The sequence below is a fragment of the Ipomoea nil genome, unplaced genomic scaffold (genome assembly GCF_001879475.1).
Source record: "Ipomoea nil cultivar Tokyo-kokei standard unplaced genomic scaffold, Asagao_1.1 scaffold1564, whole genome shotgun sequence".
In the NCBI taxonomy this organism is placed as follows: domain Eukaryota; kingdom Viridiplantae; phylum Streptophyta; class Magnoliopsida; order Solanales; family Convolvulaceae; genus Ipomoea; species Ipomoea nil.
Genome location: NW_017617992.1, coordinates 287,501 through 311,373, shown reverse-complemented (window position 1 = coordinate 311,373; position 23,873 = coordinate 287,501). Strand labels below are relative to the sequence as shown.

The 23,873-nt window shown below is 37.0% G+C and overlaps 1 protein-coding gene across 1 annotated transcript; it reads left to right on the top strand.

The window, feature by feature from the left end:
• Positions 1–17,790: 17,790 nt before the first annotated feature.
• On the top strand, positions 17,791–19,956 carry LOC109189816. Its single transcript, XM_019340443.1, has one exon. It carries the CDS (start codon positions 17,791–17,793, stop codon positions 19,954–19,956), a length of 2,166 nt encoding a protein of 721 aa, XP_019195988.1.
• The last annotated feature ends 3,917 nt before the right edge of the window (positions 19,957–23,873 follow it).

The window sequence follows — 23,873 nt, the reverse complement described above, 5'->3', positions numbered from 1 at the left end:
TTGTTGTAGTTACTAATTTATTAAGGGAAAATTGTAAAATATGCCCCTCTATAATATGTCAATTATCAATGTCACCCCTGAATTATGAGTGGTGTAAATGTTGCCCCTCAATTATCAAAATGGCGCACATATAGCCCTTCCTGTAACGGACCTGTGGTTCCCCACCGCTGTCCATCGCTGATACTTTAAATCGAGGGAGGAAAAAAACAACTAAATTACATATTTACTCCGACTTAACGGTGTCATACAATAACGGGGAACCACATGTCCGTTACAGGATCGGAGGGGCTATATGTGCACCGTTTTTATAATTGAGGGCAACATTTACACCACTCATAATTCAGGGTGACATTGATAATTGGCATATTATAGAGGGACATTTTTTACAATTTTCCCTTTATTTCTACTATATATATATATATATATATATATATATATATATATATATATATATATATATATATATATATATATACCAGTTTTACATGCGCATTGAGCGAATGAGTTAATGCCCAATGTTTATATTTAAATAAATATTTGAAAGTATATCAATGCAAGATTATAAAGTAGAAGTTCATACATAGGTAATTGAATGTTGAATTTGTTTATTTAAATATGTAACTCAAAGTATATGAATGCAAGATAATATAGGAAATTAATTATAATTGTCACTAAATAAATGTTTGCAACTTTGTAAAATCAATAGTCTAAATATTTGGTTTAAAAACGATAGTCTTAATAAATACTATTTTTTGTTTGAATTTTTCTAAGTATTTGATTGCGGTAATTTGGGGCAAACAAATAATACCCGGAGTATTCGGGTTGTCGAACCACAGGGAGATGGGGTACTAAGCACTAGGTACTAGGTTACTCATATGGAACTAATCTGAACGAAACTTGAAGGTTGGATAATTGTAGAAAATAACAAGCAGAATAAAATAAATAACAAGATTTTGTAAACAATAGAGCAAAACAGGATTCTTGGGATCACAATGTTTAATCACCTAGTGCCAATTAACGTTTGTAATATTTAATTTGGAATTAAGATTTGTGTGGGAATGCAAAGTGGAACAGAATTACTCTCATAATCTCTACCCCTAGTGAATTTCCACTCTCGTGGCTTAAACACCTGATAAGATTGAAGATCAGCATTCAATTATTTTTAATTACTACCATCTCTCGATGCGCAACAATCTAGAATAAAATTCCCCTAATAAATTCCCCTTTCTCAAGGTCCAACCATTAGGTGCAATCGTGTGTGCCCCTAGTTTATGCCTAACTCTCGTTATGACATGAACATGGCTATGAAGCAAGTAATTTACGCCTTTAATTACCAACAACAACATGTTAAAACAAGATTGCAACACAAAGCATAAAACCAAACATAAAATATATTAAGAAATTAACGAACTAGGCACATAGGTTCATAAACAAATTCACCCAAAAATCCCTAAGGGTTTTAGCCACTCATGGCCATAATAACAATCAATACAATCTTTAAAGATAAACAAATAACAAAAGGAATAAGAGAAAGAGTGAAAGAATTCTCCCGAATCTTCCTAGCCAGTTCTCTACTCCAAAGCTAACTGTAAATCTTCAAATTGGTCCTCTTTGTTCTTGCTCTTGATTGCCTTCCGAATACCAAAATCTGGGAAAAGAAGAACTCTAGGGTTGATGGAAGATGATCCTTTTATAGTAGCAACCCAATGGGACTAATTTAGGAAGGTTTCAAAAGTTCAGCATTCCGCGATCTCGACGCGTCGAGCTTGTGATATATCCGGCACGAACTATTGCTACTGGATACTCTCGACGCGTCGAGAAGCGGGCTCGACGCGTCGAGGCTTTGATGCTTCGACTTCTTCCTCTTTTGATCATTTCGTACTTGAAATTCTCCCCTTGCTTTTACACATAGCCTGTAATGGTGAAAAAACACTACCAAACACCGTAAAACATTCAAAACAAGTGTAAAACCATATTCAAATGAGAAAGTAAGGAAAACAAGTATTAAATAGGCACGATTCAATAACTTTGTTACTGAGATGAATCAGAATAGCTATAAAAGCATGCACAAATGTGATAACATCACCCCCTCACACTTAAGACTTTGCTTGTCCTCAAGCAAAATAACTAAGCAAAACCACGGGTCAAAACACTTAAAATCACTCCCACTTTCTCGTGCACAACTTTGCATACCACAAGCCAACTCACTGCAAGACACATGCTTCTAGAATCATCTCTGCTTGGCACACGCGGTCCATTCCCAAGCCAATATAATAATGGGGGTAAATCAAAGAAAAATAATCACAAAGAGGGAATAAGTGCTTAGCACTTATTTAAAAAAAAAATGCACAAGGGGGACACAAAGGGTAAAACATATGAAGGGATAGGTAAAGGCTATGGGTTACAAAAAATGGCCTAAATCATTTCAATACATGCAAAAATTAGCCTAAACCTGAGGAGTAATGGGACAAGCTCTAGTAAGCCAACCAATGCCGGAATTCCACATAAACGTTCACTAGTACACGCACTAACCACTAGATTAAGAAATTAGTCTGGTTATGAGTTGGTGGCAAGGATATTAACAAGGGAAATAGATTACTAATGTGTTACACTTTGATTTCATCCATGGCATAATGAGATGCAGCAAGTTCCACCAAAACAAACCACTACCCGACACGAGAGAGCGAGTGCAATTAAGTATCAAGACAAGCAGTTCATTAGAAACAAGGCACATGAGTCATTCAAGCGAGTATTCAAGTGGAGGGAACAAGCAACACAAATAGCACAAGTTTTACAAAAACCAAAGGAATAACAATTTTGGTTGAAAAAGTAAATGACTAATCTAAAACAGTAAACATAAAATACGAAAACAAGACTAAATAAAAATAAAATGCGACATAAAATACGAAAACAAGACTAAATAAAAATAAAATGCGAAGACAAAGGAAAAGAAGGGAAATACTTCAATCCTTCCCCCCCTCACACTTAGAGAATTACATTGTCCCCAATGTAACAAATTAAGTGAAGGAAAAATGACTTGAAGTATTGCCATAGGACCTTCTACTGATTGGTATCCGGAGGTGGTGGTGGGTAGTACCCCCAATAGAACTCCAGAATGTACTGTGGATCTTGAAGCCAAGGTGGTAGTGGTGGAAAATTAGGCTGGAAGCCAAGATGAGCCTGATTCTGCTGGTGGATGGATGTGCCCATGAACCAGTTCACCTCATCCGATCTGCATGAAATCCTGCCAATTATGAGGATAGGCAGGTGTAGGTGCTTCAATCTGGGGGGCAATCTCATCATCCCCCTCATCTTCTTCTTCTTCTTCTTCATCGTCCTCATCTTGCTCGACCTGTTGTCCGGGCTTATAACGGGTGGCAATGTAGCACTTAGATATAAAGTCATGTGGAGCCAACCAGACCTCTTGGGTCTCATCAATAGGAACCCCAGCCAGCTGGCAAAGATTCGTGATAAGGTAGGAATGGCCGAGGTAGACTCGTCCCTTTGCATCCGCAACTTCACGGATGTTGCCGTTAATGATACAGCCAATATCTATGGTCTCGCGCTGCCTGGTGCAGTAGGTAAGGAGCACCAAGTCCTTTCGGACATTCCCCTTGTGAGAATTGGGGACAAGCTTGGCCTTGATGAAGTCCAATATGTCCCGGTCAGCTGGTTTGAAGTACTTGTAGTCCATGTGGGAGGCTACACCCCCCCTGATATTCCACTCGGCCGCGGGCCATGTCACGATGAAAGTAATCATCGCCCCTATAATTAGTGGTACCGTAGTACCCATTGATAGCTTCCTCCGAGAAGTCCACCGGTATGCCCCGGACAGTGCAGATATTGTTCTGGAGGCCATCCTTGACATTAGCATAAAATTCCCGCACTAGGGTGCTAAATGCCTCCCCCGGTTGAGCAAGGAACCGGGGTCCCCAATTCCATGCTACTGGGACCGCTATATGCGCACCCCTTTCTTGCCGGATCGGCCTCGCAGACATCAGCTGGTGATATCGTTCTGCTGCCGCATTGGTAGCAAAACGCTCATAAGGTGCCATATTCTGAGGTTGTCCCCGGGCTTGAGAGGATTCGGCCCTTGGCCGTTTGGAGGATTGGCGGGCTTTGGGTGCCATGAGGAGAACCTACAAAATACAAAATACAACATAAAATGACAATCGCAAGTATTTGACTGATCATTCATAGGCAAGATATCAAAATTGTGTCTAAGGTTCCCAAACTTGTCAATAATAGGCACAAAATTCATTTAGGAATTTAAGCAAACACCTTGTGGGCATAAAATTGCAATGTATATTTATGAAAAATTTGACACTTCTAAATCATCCCAAAAGTGCACCACACAATCAATTCATGGATACAAACGTATTTAAACTATAATAATTGCATCAAGATTCCCAAATTATTCAAAATTAGACAAGAAACTCATTTAGGCATTTTATCAAACACCTTGTGGGCATGAAATTGAACAATAGGTTTATGCAAAATTGACATATCAAATTCATCCCACAAGTTCACCACACAATCAAATCAAGGATACCCATCATCAATAGCAAGTTCTACGGTCATACTAGACTAAAATAAAGAATTAAAAATCACAAAACAAAGCTAAATAGAATTTAAACAACAAACTAATAAAACTTAGGAAACTAAATCAAAATTTGAGTGCAATGGTTCATAATTAAGCATTAACAACATATATAGCAACAATCAATCAAGAACAATCAACACCAAGCAATCTATCAATCAAAATTTTGAAAATTTGAGGAAAAATTCGTGGGTAGGGAACCTTCCCAAAAATATAGCAAAATGCACCTCCAAATCAAGAAATTAAAAGTAGAAAAGAGTATTGAAGTTACCTTGTAGCTTTAGGGATTGATTGGAGTGAAGAAGATTGAAGATTCGGGCCTTAGAAGCTTAGGGCGAGAGAGATGCAAGAGAGAGAATTGGAAAATTGCGAAAAGAGAAGGACGTTCGCGATTTTTTATAACCTGTACTATGTCGGCTCGACGCGTCGAACCAAGGGTTCGACGCGTCGAAAATTTCCAGTAGCCTTTTTTTCAAAACTGCTTGGGCTCGACGCGTCGATCCATGGGCTCGACATGGCTCGACGCGTCGAAAATTTCCAGAAGCGTTTCCCTCGATTTGGCCTGGGCTCGACGCGTCGAAAAATTCCAATGTGGAATTTTTCGCCCAGGTCGATTTTTAGCCTTATTCTGTAGCCGAAAACAACTCCTGCATCACCAATTAACACTGAAACCAAAAACCACTCAAATTTAGCAAAACAAAAACTAAAACAAAATATTAAGTAAGAAAAAAAACGCAAGAAATTAAATGATAACATGGGGTGCCTCCCATGAAGCGCTAAGTTTAACGTCGCTAGCTCGACTGTACCTCCTTTTTCAGGTGTCAAATGTAGGTCGGGAGATTAAGGCGATGTATCACATTGGCCTTAACTTCCTCGGTTGAATAATAGTGCTTCATCCTTTGCCCATTGACTGTGAATTCCTCTTGCGTTTCTTGAATCACCACGGCACCTGATGGATGTACCTTAATCACTTCGTAATTTTGTATGGCTCTGTCCATTTGGATTTCAATTTTCCTGGGAACAATTTCATCCTTGAGTTGAATAGAAGGACATCTTCTCCTGGGACAAATTCTTTCCTTAGAATGTGCTTGTCATGCCACCTCTTGGTCTTTTCCCTGTAGATTTTTGAATTGTCGTAGGCTTCAAGCCTAAATTCTTCAAGTTCATTTAATTGAAGTAGCCTCTTCTCACCTGCAAGTTGCAAATCCATGTTGAGCGTCGTGACTGCCCAATGAGTTTTGTGTTCCAACTCCACAGGTAAATGACATGGTTTCCCATAAACAAGTCTTAATGGTGAAGTTCCAATGGGATTTTTGTAAGCATTCCTATATGCCCATAATGCATCATCAAGCTTTGTGGACCAATCTTTCCGAGACGGATTGACCACCTTCTCAAGAATGGACTTGATTTCTCGGTTTGACAATTCCACTAGACCATTGGCTTGGGGATGGTAAGGAGTAGAGAGTCGGTGATGAACTCCATACTTCTCAAGGACTTTTTCCAACGCTTTGTTGCAAAAGTGTGTCCCATTATCAGTGATCAAAGCCCTTGGTACCCCAAACCTTGCAAAAATATTCTTCTTAATAAAATTGATGACAACCTTAGAATCATTAGTAAGGCAAGCAATGGCTTTAACCCATTTAGAAACATAGTCCACTGCCACTAGGATGTATTCATTACCAAAAGACTTGGGGAATGGACCCATGAAATCCAAACCCCAAACATCAAATAGCTCCACTTCAAGAATGCTTTGTTGAGGAATCTCGTTTCTCCTTCCCACTGTGCCCACTCTCTGACATTTATCACAACGAGCTACTAAAGAGTGTGCATCTTTGAATATACTGGGCCAATAAAATCCTGACTGTAGAACCTTTTTTGCAGTTCTAGAAGGTCCAAAATGCCCCCCATAAGGTGATGAGTGGCAATGGGTTAGGACACTTTCTAACTCATCTTCGGGCAAACATCTTCTTAATATTCCATCTGCACACCTCTTGTACAAAAACGGTTCATCCCAAAGATAAAATTTTGCATCAGTTTGTAACTTCTTCTTCAATGATCTAGAAGCATTTGGTGGGAATTGTTGGCAAACTACATAATTCACCAAATCTGAATAGCAGGGGATAAAAGCACGAAGGGCCATCAGTTGCTCTCCCACAAAGTAATCATTGATTGGAATCTTTTCATCTTCAGCCACTTCATTTTGGTTCTCTAATTGGGACAAATGATCAGCTACAAGATTTTCTGTCCCCTTTTTGTCTCTGATTTCCAAGTCAAACTCTTGAAGTAGAAGAGTCCACCTCATCAGTCTTGGCTTGGATTCCTTTTTGCTCATCAAGTACCTCAATGCTGAGTGATCGGTATGGACAATCACCTTTGTATCCAGTCAGGTAAGACTGGAACTTATCAATAGCAAAAACTACAGCCAACATCTCCTTCTCTGTTGTGGCATAGTTAACCTGAGCATCATCAAGGGTACGACTTGCATAGTAAATTGGGTGTAGGCACTTGCCCTTCTTTTGACAAAGGACGGCTCCTACAGCAAAATCACTTGCATCACACATCTTCCTTGTCTTGGAGTATGCTTCTTCACGGGCTCAATTTCTTGTATCTCATCTTCCTTGTCTTGGGCAACAACACCTTCATTCACTTTCTCATTCTCACCTTCTAGATTCCTCTTGGCAATTTGTTTCCTGTTGGGATACGGTGGATCTAGTAGTTGTTTTCCACTCCTAGTAGTGATGGCATTCATGTGCTCTCTTGGATTTTCGGTGGAAGCAGGCAACTTCCCTGTGACTTTAGTACTCGATGTAGAAGCTTGATTTGCTAACTGATTTTCTAACATCTTTTGGTGAGCACTCATCTGATCCATCCTCTTTGTAATCTCTACATGACCTTTAAGCAATTTTTCCAACAATACTTCCACATTTGACGAGGCCGGTGCTTCCACATTAGGCTTATATTGATTTACTGGAGTTTGATATCCTTGGTTTTGCCTGAACTGTTGCGGAGGACCCCCTCTAAAATTTTGCTGTCCCTGAAATCCTGGTGGTTGAATTTTACTACTCAAGTGTTGGGGATTAGCTGCCCCAACTGGATTACTCCAAGAGAAACCAAGATGGTTCCTTGGTGCATTTGTATTGTAGGTTCCTTGTTGTTGGAATGCTGGTTGTATCCTACCATACCCTATCACATCAACTTGTTCCATTGTGGCTTGAGAATCAACACTGAGACACTCCTCTGAATTGTGATCTCCTCCACAAAGCTCACACATCATTATAGGTCTTGGAGGAGTAGAAGATGTAGAAACATTACTTGGAGTTTGATTCTTGATAGCAATCTGAGCCAATTGTTGAACTAAAGTGGCCACATTATCAAACTTAGCTGATAGCGCTGATATTTGATCAACATCATTCACACCTCCCACCAATTTCTGGGAAGATCTCTCTAAGTACCAAGTTGTTCCATTCATTGCAACCTTTTTCCAATAGTTATTCGGCTTGATCTGGCTCCAGAACTGTGAATGATCCCCCCTATGAAGCATCAACTAGGATTTTTGAATTATCCAATAATCCTTCATAGAAAGCCATCATTAAGTCCTAACTCAGAATACCATGATGTGGGCATTGTCTCTTCATCTCCTTGAATCTCTCCCATGACTCTGCCAAAGACTCACCACCCAACTGTCTAAAATTCTGAATCGATCTCCTCATTTTCTGAGTTTTGGATATGGGATAAAACCTCTTAAGAAACTCTCTGTGCAACTGATCCCAAGTTTCAAAATAGTTCACCGGATAAGAGGCAAGCCAATTGTCAGCTTTACCCCTTACAGTGAATGGAAAAAGGCGAAGCTTGATAGCATCACTCAGGGCTCCATTAATTTTGAAGGTACTGCACATCCTCATAAAAGTTTGCAATGTGAGCATTAGGGTCTTCTGTTGGTGACCCACCAAAAGGGTTTGTAGCAGCCATCTGAATAATAGCCGGTTTGATTTCGAAATTATTAGCTTCAACCCCTGGCACATTGATACTTCCATGTTCCCCCACATCTGGAGCAATGTAGTCTGCCATGGGCCTCCCAACGCGTAGTGGTTGATTGACTCCCTCTTCATTGAGAGCCAGATTGTTCCGATTCCCATCCTACGCCATCCTAACCTGTTTTCTTAAGAACTTGGCCTGCTTTTCAATCTCCGGGTTAAAAGGTTCTAATCCTTTGTTCCCCGAAGAACGAGTTCGCATAAAACACCAAGACCGCTGATTACAGAAACACAACACAACACAAGAAACTCGTTATCGGTTAATGAAAATTAAAATAAAGTAAAAAGAAAATAGACTAGACTCCTAAAGTAAGACTTTCGCTAATGTCAGTACGTAACGCCACCTCCCCGGCAGCGGCGCCAATTTGATTGCGGTAATTTGGGGCAAACAAATAATACCCGGAGTATTCGGGTTGTCGAACCACAGGGAGATGGGATACTAAGCACTAGGTACTAGGTTACTCATATGGAACTTATCTGAACGAAACTTGAAGGTTAGATAATTGTAGAAAATAACAAGCAGAATAAAATAAATAACAAGAATTTGTAAACAATAGAGCAAAACAGGATTTTTGGGATCACAATGTTTAATCACCTAGTGCCAATTAACGTTTGTAATATTTAGTTTGGAATTAAGATTTGTGTGGGAATGCAAAGTGGAACAGAATTACTCTCATAATCTCTACCCCTAGTGAATTTCCACTCTCGTGGCTTAAACACCCGATAAGTTCGAAGATCAGCATTCAATTATTCCTAATTACTACCATCTTTCGATGCGCAACAATCTAGAATAAAATTCCACTAATAAATTCCCCTTTCTCAAGGTCCAACCATTAGGTGCAATCGTGTGTGCCCCTAGTTTATGCCTAACTCTCGTTATGACATGAACATGGCTATGAAGCAAGTAATTTAGGCCTTTAATTACCAACAACAACAGGTTAAAACAAGATTGCAACACAAAGCATAAAACCAAACATAAAATATATTAAGAAATTAACGAACTAGACACATAGGTTCATAAACAAATTCACCCAAAAATCCCTAAGGGTTTTAGCCACTCATGGCCATAATAACAATCAATACAATCTTTAAAGATAAACAAATAACAAAAGGAATAAGAGAAAGAGTGAAAGAATTCTCCCGAATCTTCCTAGCCAGTTCTCTACTCCAAAGCTAACTGTAAATCTTCAAATTGGTCCTCTTTGTTCTTGCTCTTGATTGCCTTCCAAATACCAAAATCTGGGAAAAGAAGAACTCTAGGGTTGATGGAAGATGATCCTTTTATAGTAGCAACCCAATGTGATTAATTTAGGAAGGTTCCAAAAGTTCAGCATTCCGCGATCTCGACGCGTCGAGCTTGTGATATATCCGGCACGAACTATTGCTACTGGATACTCTCGACGCGTCGAGAAGCAGGCTCGACGCGTCGAGGCTTTGATGCTTCGACTTCTTCCTCTTTTGATCATTTCGTACTTGAAATTCTCCCCTTACTTTTACACTTAGCCTGTAATGGTGAAAAAACACTACCAAACACCGTAAGACATTCAAAACAAGTGTAAAACCATATTCTAACGAGAAAGCAAGGAAAACAAGTATTAAATAGTCACGATTCAATAACTTTGTTACTGAGATGAATCAGAATAGCTATAAAAGCATGCACAAATGTAATAACATCAGTATTCTTAATTCTCTTTTGAGTAACATTGTCATTGCATGTCTTCATCTTCACTATTTGTCCTCTTCCTTTTTGTTGGTAGTGTGTTATTTGTAATTGGGTTATTGTTGGTAGCATAGATGACAATGTCATGCAATGAGATTATGGTGTAAGAAGCTGTGAATTTTCCTTGTTGTGTATATTATTAGGGTCTTAATTGTACTATGAACTCTTGATCTTGCAAGCGCCTAGTGATATATTGCAGTGGTAGTTTGTTCCCCTACATGCTTCATGTGGAAGTATTAAATAAAATATTAATATTTATTATATTGTATAAGGTTCATGATTAGTACTTCTTGTTCTATTTTCATAACTTGTTTATTTGATAGTAAAAACAAAACTCTGCAGGTAGTCCGAATATTGATGCTACAACGTGTTCAGTTTCATCAATAATTTCCACATCAATTTTGCACATGTTCATTTTCAAGTTCATATTTTTAGAATTAGTATGAATGAGTGTAGTACTTGATTTTGTGTGCGTATCTGTGTGTGTGTGTGTGTTTTTTTTTTTTTAATTTTTTATTGAATTGATATTAACCTTCGAGTTAAATTGTTTTCCACTTTGTGCATAAACTTTTTTTTTAATAATGACTACATCCTATATCCAAGTATTTTTGCTGTGAAGGTTGATATTGATTTTGCTTGTAATCTAAGCAGGTTGAGTCTAGAAGATGAAATTAATTGTAAATTTATATTAGTTCTAATATATTTAATTTAACGAATGCACAATAAGTATTTTACATACATGATAAATGAATGAATAAATGGTGGTTATTTTAAAATTTCTTCATTTTCTAGGTTTGCCAAATGATTGTTGCAGTGTTGTAGTCTCGCATCTTTCCAATTCATCAAGTTTGTTACGATGTTCAATTGCCCTACATTGACAGTTTTAATAATGAGTTTTAAATGTAGCTACGTAAGATAATGATATAATTAACATTTACATATTATTATCAACATAAAAGCATATCAGTCATTTAGGTATTCTGCTTGGGGTTCATTTGGTTCAACCATTATTGTTGAATGAGTTATTGGGGATAAAGAAATTTATAGTTTAAGGAATAAGATTATATAAACTAGTAAAAAATTTGAACATTTTAAATATGATGTAGTTCAAAGATATTACGAGATAGTTTCCCGCTTCAATTTGTTGGGTTATTTGAAAATACTCTCTTTGTCAACAAATCCTCCAAGTAGTTAATATGATTGGCTTCAAACTATTATTTTTTTAAATTTTTTTTTCATGGTATTAATAAAATACTTGATAAATAAATATATAACATTATTTTGTATTATAACTTTGATATTTAATTACAAGATAGTGTAAAAAGAAGATAATGGACAATGTAATGAATATCAATTGATGAATTTGAATGTAAACAATCTTTGCATTCGAGAAAATAAAGACAATATAACTAATAAATTATTTCATTTATTTAATTTATTGATAATGAATATATATTTTTTTAGAAAAAAGTGTCAAATTGACTCCCTAATTTTATTGGCTCTTATTAGTGTACAAGTTACCACACGCGCTTTGCGAGATTAACCAATGCTCAATGTGTATTTTTAAATTACTATTCTTTAATTGGTTAAAGTATTCATATAATAATGAGAGAGATAAAAATGCTAAAATCTATAATACTACAAATGTTGCGGTTCAAATGATAGTAGGGTAGTGTGAATCATGATACAAAAATTTTGTACTTTCAGTTGACACATTCTGTAACTACAGTTAATAGTTTATATACATCTAAACAAATGACTTGATAATTAACGTTAGGTTATTTTTGGACCAAGGTCTACAATGCGGCAAATTATACCATGGACCAGGATCTACCTTGCATTGTAGACCTTGGTCCAAAAATAACTTTCAGATTCTATATATATATATATATATATATATATATATATATATATATATATATATATATATATATATATATATATATATATTTGACTCATTCTGTACCTGCAGTTGATAGTTTTTGTACCTGTAGCTATCATATTATGTATAAGCAATTATCCAAAAATAACCATTAGATTATATATCTATAGTTGACCCATTTTGTACCTGCAGCTGATAGTTTCTGTACATGTAGTTATCATATTATGTGTTAGCAATTACGAGTATTAAATTATTTTTTTACATGTACAAAAACGATTAACTGTAAGTACATAATTTTTGTATCAGCGTTCACAATGCAATATAAACCCTGGTCCATGGTATAACAATTAGTACAGTACAAGATAGACTCTGATCCATGGTATAATTTGCCCTAAAACTCTATAAAGGCCAGCACAACTAATTGTTTGAGGCAGATCGGCCTGACCAGATGAATATCGCAAATTATGCCCTGGAAACGTGTTCACCATGAATGGTGAACACGGGTCCAAACGACACCATTTTTACGGAAACAAAAAATTTAGTTAACGTTCTGTTAACGAGGCGCGTTTGCTCAGATTATGAATTTTCTGTTATGAGATTATAAATGTACTGTAAATTCATAATCTCATAACAGAAAATTCATAATCGCATAAAAGAAAAATATTTATTAAATTAAGAATTTTCTGTTATGAGATTATGAATTTACAGTTATGTAATTATGAATTTTCTATAAATTCATAATCTCATAACAGAAAATTCATAATTTCATAACAGAAAATTCATAATCTTATACCAGAAAATTCATAATCTCATAACAGAAAATTCATAATCTCATAAAAGAAAATTCATAATTTCATAACTGCACATTCATAAATCCATGCCTGCACATTCATAATTTATGAATGTTGAAGAAACTTGCGCGAAGAAAAAGTGAAACCGCGAAATGTGAAAATGAAGAAGAAAAGTCGCGCAGTTAATTAAAAAAAAAAAAAAAAAAAAAAAAAAAAAAAGATAACGGTGCACCGTTACCGTTGGGACCGTGTTCACCATGGATGGTGAACACTGTTCCATGGCATAATGATTGGATGAATATAGATCTTTCTTGTAATCTCCAAAGTATTCGAACAAAAAAGTCTTATTGGTGAAAACAAAAAAAAATCAACAATTCAGTTGATTTTTTTTTTGTCAGACATTATAATTGAATATGACTCATTAATAAACTTTTTTTTGGTGGAAACCACAATGTGACCAGCGTCTTCCACCCGATTCGCTTTGAGAGGCACAGAAACTGGCCCAAAGGGAATCATCACTTGTAGAAATTGAACCTGAGTTATCTCAAAATTCTCCCCCACAAAGAGAGCTCATTTGCCACTTGAGCTACTCTATTGGGTTACCCATTAATAAACTTTAATCATACAACTTTGCACCTTTTCTTCTAGCGTCATCCATACTCGAGCAAATTTAGGAAGGAAATAAAGGAGAAATCATCTCAAACAAGAACCTAGGTTAATAATATAATTAAGAGATATGGAGGGTGAAGTTAACGACTTAACGGAAGCAAACAAAAATTTACGGAGCAAGGGGTTATTTAAGAGAAAAGGTATTAATAATTAAGGGTAAATTAGGAAAATTAGTTTAAAATATTTTTAAAAAAATAATATCAACTATTCATTTGAATAAATAATTATACCGACATTTTTTTATTCTTGTTAAGGGCCTAACTTTATTGTCTCTTATTAAGATGAGATTATATTATTATTATTATTATTATTATTATTATTATTATTATAATGCTCATATGCGGCAGTGTTGTTAGGTGCGGCGGTGCGGCCTTATCTCTATCGTCAAAGCTTCTCAATCTAATGGCAATGGCTAATTAATGAAGATTTGAAGATTTAAGCGCGTTCTGGTAAGTGGGAGGTGTTATGGTAATTATAGTGGTCATTTTTAGCGGTCGCTTGACAGAATACATCAACAGTGTTAACAAAAGACACCAATAGTGTTAGAGGAAAAAACACAACAATGAAATACACAAATACACCAAAAAACACACAACACACCCAAAAAATGAATTAATTCCAGTAATGGTCTTCCGACTATATTGATTTTCCATAATTGGTCCCCGACTTTTAATTTGGACAATTTAAGTCTCTTGACTTTCAAATTCTTTCCAAGGTTGGTCCTTCTGTCGAATGAAGGTTAAGTGGAAGTTAAATGAAGGGGTAAAGTAGTCCTTTCACCTGCTTGTGTTTTTAATTTAAATAAATGCACGGGAAGAATGAAAGCCAGGTGCAGTTTTCCGGTCTGCAGGTGGCCAATTATTAGAATTTATCCCTGGTTTCTTCTTGAATTTGACTGGATTTGGTTCATTAGTTGCTCCGGATTCAAAGCTAGTCATCACTGGCTCCTCATTTTCGATTGAAAACGTGTTATTTGAAAGGGACCAAACAAGTTCTCCTTCAAGGAGTTTCCACATTTTTTGGCTATTTATAATGAAGAATTCAATTCTTTCAAAAAAAAAAAATTAATGAAGAATTCAATATGCTCCTCAGTTGAACCTGATTCTGCCATGGTTGTGATCGTGTGAAGAAAATTGGCCAAGTTGAGATCAGGGGTTCTACCACCAATGAAGCGAGAAAGTTCCATAAATACAGAGTGTGAATCTAATTCTCGAGAAACATACAATACAGTGTCCTGTAAGTCACCACAGAAAACATTAGGAATTTAGATCAAATATGTACATTTTTTAACATTGCAAATTACTATCAGACTGTACACAAGCACCTCCAATAAAACTCACTCTAATCACAGAAACTCAGGCAAAGGAAAGAGGAAAACATTTTAGTGCAGCAAGTTAACTGAATTTAAGAGAAATAACAAAAAAGAAACTCCTACTGAACAAAGTAACAACATTGCAGCAGCAAGTTACAAAATTATTTAGCCTTTTAAATTGCATCTGTGGGATTATTATAATTAACAAACAACCCAGAAATGAACTTTTTTTCCTCCTAACAACTGTGTCATTTTTTGGTTACTTAGTAAATGAACAACATTAATAACTACTTATGTCCTTTGTTGATTACTTAGTACTTGAACAGCAAACAAACGCAATACTGAATGTACTGTCAAGTATTGATACCTTTAGAAGAGAGTTGCACTCGAACCTTTTCTTGGAGTGCATTTCATATCCTTTAATCATATTTTTGTAGAACAATTTTTCTACATACAACAAAAATCTTTAGACCTCTTAGGTTTTCAAATCCAGATTGCTTGAGCTGAGAAAATCTTTTGGGATGATTGGTGTATATATAGCGCTGAGCATATTAGAGCCCAGTTGACCAGTGAAGCAACAGAGCTAGGGTCAGACACATCATAATATATTGCATCACGAATTACAACCTGCAACAAAGGAATATTACATATTTTAACATTCATCAAAAAAACCATATAGATGAAAGAACATGAAACTGAGTTACTTTCAGGTGAGTACAAATATTTATGATCATACTCGCAGAATTTATTTATGTTGCATTAGAAGTATACTAGAAAATCATAGCATGCTATTTGCTTTATATTGAACATATTGTCCTCTTGGTTTTAACCTTTACACATGCATATTTGCAGGTCTAGTGGTAATGTGTGGGCAGAAGCAGGGTTTTTTAAAAATTGCAACTTACGCAGATGGATACATTGTTTTCTCTTATAGTTTCTAACTTCTATATATCTTCAGATCACATGGTCCATTTGTAGTCTTAGAGGTAAAAACAGGTGTGTTGTGTATAAAAGAACTGCAACTTTAGTGTCTCAAAGAATGCAGTGATATACATACATACATACACATACATATATGAGAGACATACCAGCTTATCCAAAAAAGAGTGAGATTATTAGAAAAGGCGACCAAGGATTGCATTCAGTTTTAAAATGGAGGGAAGACACATAATAGTTGGCAGAAGTGGAAAGAATTTGTTTTCAAAAAACATTGGAAAGAATTCAAAAGTCAAGGGACCTAAATTGTCCAAATTAAAAGTCGGGGACTAATTGTAGAAAATCAATATAGTCGGAGAACCATTGCTAGAATTAACTTTTCAAAAAATACACCATATAACTCACCACCTCAATGATGTATTTCCAACACTGTGTGGTGCTTTTATTCATACCTAATGGTGTGTTCTGGTGATGTGTACTTAATTTGTGCATGTTGTTTTTGTGTGCATTTTCTAACATGGACGGTGTATATTTGTATAACTATTAGTGCGGTCGCACTAGTCGCACGAGAAGGCGTGGCCGCACCTAAACTTGGCACCAACATGAATCCACAAATACACCAGAGTAAAGTTACTAATGCACCAATAACGAACATAAAACACACAACACTATGACTTGCCATATTCTGGTGCCCAATGATGACTTTAGCCTTGCAGTTCGCATAGTGTGAGAACGTGCGCGAAAATATTGGATAAGCCTTGATGAATGTGATTCATTAGATTTATCAAATCTAATGGCATGCAATTGACCGCACCGCCGCATCTAACAACGTTGCCGCACGTGAACTCCTCTCTCTCTCTCTCTATATATATATATATATATATATATATATATATATATATATATATATATATATATATATATATATATATATATATATACACACCAATGACCTCACAACAATAGATGAAACTCCCATGACGGGTCGTTATATCGTGGACCGTGGTGCATGTTCACCGCGGTCAAAACGGCGCCGTTTCTTTAAGTAAAGAAACGGCGCGCCGTTAGTGTTAACGGAACGCGCATTTTTTGTATGTTAATTACCAACTGACACTACAGTATATTTAAACCGACACTGCCTCACGTATTATTTTTATATTATCAAATGAAACTGCAATTATATCAAAATGATACTGTAGTTGTGATAAAATGAAACTGCAATGTATATAAAATGAAACTGAATAACATTTCACGTATTTGAGTGTATATTGTACAATGAAGTTGTAATTATATCAAATTATTAAAATGATCATGTAGTTGTGCTTTAATAAAACTATAGTGTATATAAAATAAAATAAAGTAACATTTTCACATATTTGAGTCTATAAATATCGAATGAAACTGTAGTTATATCGAAATGAAACTATAGTTGTGTTGAACTGAAACTGCAGAGTATACAAAATGAAACTAAATAACAGAGTTACTTTTTGCGAAAGGGTACGGAACAGCGGGAAACGGATGCCGCTTCTTTTCATTAAACAAAACGACGTCGTTTTGATGCGCGGTGCATAATCAATTATGCACCGCGGTGCACGATATAATTTGCCCCCATGACTATAAGCTTGATCGATCTTGTGTTTTTGGTTCAGGCATCCAAGGAAAACTTCATTCAGCAGAAGCTTGTCAATTCTTGATAGGCTGAGAACCCAAGAATTACGTAATCTTGCAATATTTAATTTTCTTGGAATTGAAGACTGCAGCTGTCTTGAAAGTATATACACACACACTGGTAAACGTGAGAATATATTGAAGCTAGTTGCAAGTGGGCTTTCTAGCGTTAATCAAAATGGGTGAGTGTTCCATGTATACAAAGAGAATACAAGGGCAGAAAGCGATGCCATTTGTAGGCCTTTACGCAGCAGCTGCCTCCACCATCTGCTCCATTGCAATGCTCCTTAACTCCATTTACAAACAATTATCTTTCTACAAACACAGCAAGACCTTCCACTTCTCAAGCAAATACTTCGCTCTCAATGCAACTTGGCTCACGCTATTAGCCGTGGCAACCAAGCTCACAGGCGATCTCACAACCCAGATGCCCTCACCCAGAGATAACCTCACAAAAATCAGTAGCACTGCTTTCTTAACCATGGCGATGGGTAATTTTTTCACCACACTGGCTTCCATGACTGATAAAGATATTCTAATCAATGTCACTGCTTTGGGCATATTGGTAACCACTGTTCTTGTCAATCTATGCATCCAACTAAGTACCCATGTACTCGAATTCTCATTATTTCCCAAAATCATACTTATTATGGTTTTGCTGGTTTGCTCGTTCATAACAATTGTGTGTTCCGCTCTAGCAGTTCCAGCAATTAAGAAACGCTCTGAATCTAAGTATCAGACTATTCATAATCATATACAGTTATTGGAAGGGCAACAACGCACGGTTGAAGAGATGAGATTGAGCATTACAAAGTATTGGGTGATGGCAGCCTCTGCTAGCCCCCAATTTATGATGACAAGGTTGGCGACCTTCATTTATGTCGGGTGCATCTGTCTATTGTGTTCTTTTGTTTATGATTTAGAACGGCTTCTCATGGATGATGCATTTGATAATTGGACTTCTCACTGTCATCAGGAATCTGATTATAAGTGGTCAGTAAAATTGATTCTATTCTCTCAATATTTTCCCATTCTAGGAAACCTAGATTGGTACATTCTGCTCCGTATCTTGTGTTCTAAGTATGAGAATAATGGGATCAAAATCAATATAAAAGAATTCATCATAGAATCCTATTGGACTGAAAAGCTGGTGGAATGGAGACAGAGTTCAATACCTGTGAGGATTAATAGAGGCAGGGTTAGAAAATTTGTCCACGACATAAAAGCTTCGATCTTGACACTCTGCATTAGACTCCAGACCGTGGTTGTCAAGTGGTGCAAGTTCAGTTGTGTTGTCTTTTATTACACCATGCTTCCATCTCTATTTATCATATATCATTTAGAAAAATGTATCGTCCTTAGGGGCTCATCATCAGATGAGATGATAGATTATAGCTGCTATCTTATACTACTTGAAGGAAAAGAAAAAGAAAAATTCCCAGCAACATTCTTGAGAAACATTGTTGATTCGGTGGATGTACATATTGAGAAGGGTAAGATGAAGCAGCCAAACAAACTCTTCGATCTTCTCAATCAAAGTTTCTCCTTTGACGGGGTGAGAGAATTTGATAGTAACCAAGTTTTAAGTCTATTATATGACGAACTTCCTAATTGTTGGACACTTCCAATAGTGACATTAACAAGCATCGCCATTACACTTCCAAACATCGAAAGCCAGCATGTTGATTGGTTGGTAAGTAGTGTTGACGAAGGCCTCCACTATGCACGCCTTATAGATGCCTTGGATGAGAAGCATTACTTGAAAGGCATAAAAAGTGCAGCAGATGTAGTGTGGGTGGGAGTTGAGCTTCGCAAGATGTGGTTGGACGTTGATCTTGAGAGAAAAGCTACTGGCCAAGTAAATTCTACAAAGGAGATTATTCAAGCTCTTTCTGTTGAAGCTAAAAGGATTGTCATGGAGTTTTGGTGTGAGGAAAATCCTCTCTATTGGCCTGCAAATGTCTTAGCGGCTAATTCAATGTACAGGGTTAGCAATACCATTCTGCTATGCTATGAAAATGATGAGTGCCGACCTGAAGAGGTTTTTCGAAAGTTAATTTGCATGATTGCAGACATATTGGCGGCTTGTCTTACCAATTTGTCGCATTTGATAGCTACCAAGTGCAGTTGCAATGTCATAGAGCAAAGGGAGAAAAATGTTCGTGAAGCAGCTATCCTTCTGGGTGAAACTGAGAATATCTTGAAGCATTTCAAATATCGCCAACTTACACGCATTGGTCCCGACCATCCATTATACATTGATGATTGGCGTCGATGGATGGAGAGACGAATCCCAACAATTTCAACTTCTGCAACACACAATGGAACACTCTCAACTGTTTAGTCCAATGAGCATGTGGTTGTTCAAGGATTGGCTTGAGAACAATTGGAGAAAACTAAAACCTTAATCCACATGTTTTACTTGAGCTAGATATTCTTTATTGTCGTTCTATATTCACTACACAATAAATGCTTTCAACATCGATTATTTTACAGTTACAATATCGATTATTTTGCATAGTAGATCTGGCAATAGTAGTAACTAAATGATACGACGTTGAATATTATTTTTAAATTTTTTAATAAGGAGATACAATGTCAATTTTGTCGTATCATTTAATTTAAAAAAATTATAAATATAAATGATACCACATCGATTTTTCCTAAAATTTGATGTTGTATCTTTTTTTTTTTTTTAATTAAATGATATGACGTCAGCTTTTAGGAAAAATCGATGTCGTACAATTTTTTTAAAAAAAGATACCACGTCCATTTTTTAGAAAAAAACTGACGTGGTATCGTTTAATTTTAATTTTTTTTTAAATAAATGATACGACGTTGATTTTTTGTAGGTCATTTTGGACTTTCCTTTTAACTATTCATTTCAATATAAGTAACAATTATTATTGTTTTTTTTTTTTAAAGTAAAGTTAAATACTATTTTAAATTAAAAAAAAATTATAGATCATAGAGTAGTACATACCTCAACAGCCCGATTACATAACTCTAGCTACCAGCTTCTTTGGCAAAACAATATTGTGTTGATATCCTTCACCTAAAAGCTGAACCTCACTGGTGGAGAAGAGTATATTTGCACTTGGATCAATAACTCCATCCATACCCACCTTCACTTGATTGACATCTAGTTCTACCCCGTGAAGCATTCCACACTTGTAAACTGTCCCAAATGCTACAATACGTCTAATGGGATCTTCCAAGTACAACTGACATAATACTCCTATTTGCACGAATTCACAATTAAGATTCATATAAAATGTTTTTAATAAATAATAATAATAAGATTAACTGTAAACGATTACTTACAGCCCGTAAATTAGCAAAAGGCTCTAGAGAACTAGTCTTTTCACTGTGAGATTGTGGCTCAACATCCACACATACGCCATCATCTTGTTGGGAAATAATGAACTAAAGTTGATTTAATATCACAAAATAATATTTATATATACACACGAAAACATATAAAATATTATTCGATGTATATCTGATATATATATATATATATATATATATATATATATATATATTGAAGGATAAGTGGTACTTTCATTAGAAATAAGCTGCAATAATGGCAGGAGGGATTAAATCCCAATACATAGCAGTATGATTCTGAAAAGCTGTAGATGCTAAAGTATGCGCTAAATAATTGTTCGATCTAGGAATAAAATTAAAAGAGCAAAAAATAAACGTAGATGCAGCTGCTCGGCAGCTATCAATGGCATAACCAACATAGGACCGGGACACTGATGGTGTTGAAGTGAGATATTGCTGTAAAGTGAGTCAATCCGTATAAATCTTCATAGACTCTTCCCCCCGATTTCTTAGCCATGTGCAGAACTTCTTTGCATGCAATTGCCTCAGCAATGAGCGGTGAAAAACAATTTTGAAGGGGCATACTGAACGCAGCAATATATTCGTCGTTTACACCAAGGAGGATTGCACCTGCCGTTGCTTCACCTGATTCGTGGAGATAGCTTGCATCGAATCGGCAAACCTTCGGCTGTGGGTTGGCTACGGTTGGCGGCAGTGTGCCGGACAGTCCATGTAGCGTCGACGGCGTCTCGGGTGGGGTGGCAGCTTGGTGCATCGGCGCAGCTGCTACGGTGTCCATGTGGTGGGCTCGTTGCCATGCTTGCATGGTTGCGGTGGCTGCCGCAATCAGAGTTCTCGGGGGTGGAAGACAGACATCCCAGACCGCTCCATTTCTTGCTCGCCAGATGTGATATAGTATCGCTGTTGCATATAATATTCCATTAGAGTCAAGAACATCTAGAAGATCACCAAACCAATCATGAAAAATGTTTGTCACAGAATTGGGTATTGGAAGGTTAGATATCCCCCAAATGGCTTTTGTATAATCACACAACACCAAGGCATGCATTGTGTTTTCATGAAATATTCAACACATAGGGCACTTCGGATCAACATCCACTCTCTTTATAAGCAAATTTGTAGTAGTTGGGAGGATATCATTAATAGCTCTCCAAAGGAATGTTTTCCACTTGGGGGGATTTTGAGTTTCCATAATGTAAGCCACTTATTGAAAGCCCCATCCCTCTCTTCATAATTCCCCACAATACGCCTATATCCATTTTTAACCGAATACACACCTTTTTGGTGCCCGTGCCAATACCAATTATCATCATAATCAGGGAAGATAGGTATTCTCATAATATTTGTAACATTAGTAGGTTGGAATAAATCAATTAGAATGGAGTGGTCCCATGAACCAGTTGCTTGATCAATCAATCCTATCACCTTGGCACCTGTCAACTGAATAGGCATCTCAGTTTGTATCATTGGTTCCTGGTCATCCTGTATCCATGGATGATCCCATTTCAGCGTATCCTTTCCGTTCCCGATCCTGCGCCTGACACCACTACAAATCAGACCTTTGGCTGCTATTATACTGCGCCAACAGAAACTGGGGTTATTTCCCATTTGGGCATCAAAAAATGATCCCTTGGGATAGTATCTTGTCTTATATACTCGGGCTACCAAAGATTCGGGTTTAGTAAGCATCCTCCATGCCTGCTTACCTAGCATAGCTAAGTTGAAAGCACGTAATTCCTTAAAACCCAGGCCTCCATGCTTCTTTGGGATACATAATTTATCCCAAGCCTTCCGGTGTATTCCGTGTTCAGTTCTGGTTCCCCACCAGTAGCGATTCATGGTACGCTCAATAGTTGTGCAGACAGATATAGGTAACAAAAAAACACTCATTGAAAAGGTAGGCATAGATTGTGCTACACTCTTCAATAAGATTTCCTTGCCAGCCTGTGATAATAGTTTCTTATTCCATGACCCAATTCTTTGCCTGATTTTATCCTCAATATATGAGAAAGCCGCCCTCTTATTCCTCCCTACAAACGATGGGAGCCCTAAATATTTCCCAAAGTTAGGTGCCTGTTCCACCACCAGAATCTGAGCCACTTCCATCCTATCCATTATATGCTTGATTTATGATAATTGACCACTTGCCCAGACAATTTTTCATATACAGATAGACAATCCTTTATCTTACCAGCCTCTTGTGTGTTGGCCTTAAAAACCAACAGACTATCATCTGCAAAAAATAAGTGAGAGATGGGGGGGGGGGCTCCCCTTGCTACCCTGCAACCATGTATAGAACCATCATTCTGCGCCTGCTGCAATAACATAGAAAGACCCTCCGCACAGATAATAAAGAGATAAGGGGATAGAAGGTCCCCTTGCCTCAAGCCACGTGTGGGCAACACTGGGCCGACGCGTGTTCCATTGATCAGGAAATTGTAGGACACCGTAGTTACACACAGCATAATCAAATCCACCCATCTAGGATCAAAATCCAGTGCCAAGAGCATGCCACGTAGGAAGGACCACTCCATTCGGTCATATGCTTTAGCCATATCCAGTTTCAGGGCACCCCATCCTACAGCCCCACATTGCTTTCTTTCAAAAAATGCCCCACTTCAGCTGCTAGGAGGATATTATCGGTTATAAGTCTGTCCGGGATAAACGCACTTTGTGAGTCGGATATAATTTCGTCCATCATAGGCTTCATACGATTCGTTATCATCTTGGCTATAACCTTATACACCACATTGCTAAGAGCAATTGGTCTAAGATCAGTAACACTTTGGGGGATATCTTTTTTCGGGATCAAGACCACATCTGTATCATTTAATCCATCAGGGAATTGGCGTGAATGCATGCAGTTTATCAAAAAGTTAGCAACATCCCCCCCTACCACATCCCAAAAGT